This window comes from Myripristis murdjan, chromosome 24 (genome assembly GCF_902150065.1).
Source record: "Myripristis murdjan chromosome 24, fMyrMur1.1, whole genome shotgun sequence".
Classification (NCBI taxonomy): domain Eukaryota; kingdom Metazoa; phylum Chordata; class Actinopteri; order Holocentriformes; family Holocentridae; genus Myripristis; species Myripristis murdjan.
The window spans coordinates 19,702,037-19,705,290 of record NC_044003.1 but is presented as its reverse complement, the minus strand read 5'-3'; the positions used below and the strand labels follow the sequence as shown (position 1 = coordinate 19,705,290).

The 3,254-nt window shown below is 38.2% G+C and overlaps 1 protein-coding gene across 1 annotated transcript; it reads left to right on the top strand.

Annotated features, from left to right (window-relative positions):
• The first annotated feature begins 418 nt into the window (after nt 1-418).
• On the top strand, nt 419-1,378 carry LOC115355859 (trace amine-associated receptor 1-like). Its single transcript, XM_030046784.1, has 2 exons — nt 419-701; nt 774-1,378. The coding sequence occupies exons 1-2, from the start codon at nt 419-421 to the stop codon at nt 1,376-1,378; spliced, it is 888 nt and encodes a 295-aa protein (XP_029902644.1).
• Nucleotides 1,379-3,254: the final 1,876 nt, after the last annotated feature.

The window sequence follows — 3,254 nt, the reverse complement described above, 5'->3', positions numbered from 1 at the left end:
TTGCCACAAAAAAATCTGTTGCATTCATTATGGTAATTAGCCAGGGATTGATAAATATGAGAGTCAAGTCGAGAGTTAGTCACTCAGTGGAGAAGGGATGAAGAGCTCACACCATCATAGATGCAATAACCATCTGCTGAGTTAAAAGGTACGTTATGAAAAAAATATGGATCACAAAAAAAAAAACAACTGAAAATCACTGTAGTCCAGAAAACAGATATTGTAGCAAATGCAAAAGTAATTATTGGAAATATGACTGATGATGAATATTATTGTAAACATGACTGTACTGATGCCTGATTGAAAACCAAAAACCTTTCTCAGCAGGATGGCAGCAACCAGAGAGCATGGAAACTGACTTCATTTTCAATATGACTGGACATGCAGCTGTTATGAATCAAAAAATGTATCTTTCATGATGGCAGACACACATGAATCAGAAAATGTATCCTGCATTGTGGCAGACACCCATTCAACAATAGATATATTAGTAAATATTTTCCTGGGCTCAATATCTGTTCTGGCAATATGTGGAAACCTTCTTGTAATCATCGCCATCATTTACTTCAAACAGCTCCACACTCCAACTAACTACCTGATTCTCTCTCTGGCTATGTCTGACCTCCTGGTAGGGGCTTTAGTTTTGCCATCCTTCATAGCACTGTCTGTAGACTCCTGTTGGTATCTTAGAGATTTACTTCAGAACATGGCCCGCATCCTTGACATTTTACTAGGGACATCTTCTATTCTGAACTTATGTTGCATTTCTATTGACAGATATTATGCAGTGTGTCATCCTCTGAGGTATACAACCAAAATGAATGTTCGTGCTGCTGTGGTCATGATCCTGGTCACCTGGGGTGTCTCTACTCTGGTTGGAATTGGCATGGTAGTTGTGGGACCTAATGAGGGAAAATGTGAAGGACAGTGTCTCATATTTGATATCCCAATCTCAAGCGTTACTGGATGTGTTCTCTCATTTTATCTCCCAGCAGTTATAATGCTCAGTATCTACCTAAAGATTTTCCTGGTGGCACAGAAACAGGCACGCAGCATCCAGAACTCAAACTGTCAGAGCATAAAGTCTGGAGCGTCTGTCAGTAAGATGGAGAGAAAGGCCACCAAAACTCTGGCTATCGTTATGGGAGCTTTTCTGATCTGTTGGGCTCCTTTCTTTACTGGTGTGACCTTAAACCCATTTATTAATTATTCAGTTCCAAAAGCTGTGGTTGAATTTTTTACTTTGCTTGCATGGTCAAATTCAGTGCTCAATCCATTCATTTATGCCTTCTTTTACAGCTGGTTCCGTGTGGCTTTCAGAATTATCATTTCTGGCAAAATATTTGTAGGTGATTTTGCAAATTCAAAACTGCTCTGATTTATTGTTCACTGTGAGGCACTAAGAGTATATTCAAATAACTAAATAAATACATACATACATATATACATAAGAACAGTACAGTTACATTATAGCGTGAATGTATTTAATGAAAGTAGTGTAATTTTTTTTTGGTATAATCTGACATGGTCAAACAAAATATCTCATATTAACCTTGTTCTTCAATTTTACTATCATATTATTCTTTCATACTATAAAAACAAGAAAACTGTCATTAGACTGACCTTTGCTATTTTTGCATATTTTGGAATTTCAATAAATATTTTATTTAAAACATGAAATTGAATCAGATGAAAAGAAAATTTCAACTGACGGTCAGTCAGTACTAATGTGCTAAAATTGTGGAAAGGCCATCCCAACCTGAGATTTGGGCAGCAGCCCTAGAAACAGATTTTATGAAGGAGGGATTTTTGACAGAGACTGGAGCAAAAACAGTTACAGAACCTCACACAAAACATGGACAACACACCTAAAGCCAGAATAATAAGAAGAAAGTACTGGAAATGTGTGCAAAACATTCATAAGTTTGCTACTTATGAAAAATGTGTTCCTGTGTAGTTTTTGTGGTGTGTTAAACTAAATGTTAAATATGAAAATCTAAACTGAATTAAACTTCATTTGTAGATTCATTTTTTGTCATTTTATGTCATTTCTCAAGTCATTGCTTGACCACATGTCACAGACATACTTAAAAGTATAGCCCAGTGATGTAAGTCAGTTGACATTTGGAAAATGGGGAGAAACAACTAATAAGTTTTGAAGCTAGTTATAATTATGTAAATTGTCAGGTCACATTGTAGCTCTGTAGGTGGCAGAAATGTAGGTTCTGCTTTGCTTTGGCATGCATCTTGTCCAACCCTAACAAATGAATCTCTCACAACATTACCTTGGGTATCACATCAACTGGCAGTATTACACTATACTGGCTGGGCAGTTGTGTATAGAAGTCAAGGGCAAAGGTGATTACCATATGTGGTACTGAACTATTAATGTGCCCTTTCACTGTAGGCTACATAGCCACACATGTGACATTTGGAATACACCCCTTTGTGTTGGTCGTTCATACCTGCTGAACTTCACTCTCCAACCACATATCATTTGCTATCATGGGGGAGGTTAATTTGCATTTCCAAGTGCAGCAACATAATTTTTTACATATTGGGCAGTCACTTTGGCTTATTGGTTAGGTAAAGGATTCAGGTTACGGTTTTGAGGATAAAGTGAATGGAGTAGTTGGAAGCTTAAATTTGACATTGGAATGCTCAAATAGGAACTAAATCCTTATTAAACCATGATATTAGGGGGCAGTACAACAAATTTCATTAAAATTTCTTTGTTGGTGGATTATTGAGGTAGGAGGTGTGGTCAAATCTGATAGGCGGCAGTAGCAATCCATGTTCATGAAGTTGAATGTAGATGAAAAATTGAGGTTTAGTGTGAGGCATAGAGGACTTTAATGTTAAAATGTATGAAGATGGCAGTTGGAAGTATGGTCCAATACAGTTGGAAGTGGGGTCAAATCAACTTAGAAGTGATGAAATGTCATTGGGACCAAGGGGTGTCAAAATGAACTTGGGTACTTGGATACATCTTGTGGTGCAACCTGGATACATCATCAGTGATGTACCCAAGGTCATAGGGGCTTCTTGCCTGTTCGGAGAAGGGCGATTGTACTCTTGGATGGGTGTTGCCGCTTGCTGTTGTTGATGCCAGTACAGATGGTGTCTGCTATTGCCTGTAAAACTTTGTCATGGCGCCACTAATACCACCCATCCACCAAGGCCTTTGAGCAGCAGCTGAGGATATGCTCTAAAGATCCCCTTCTCTGGCAGAGTTGACAAGCAGGTGAGTCCAG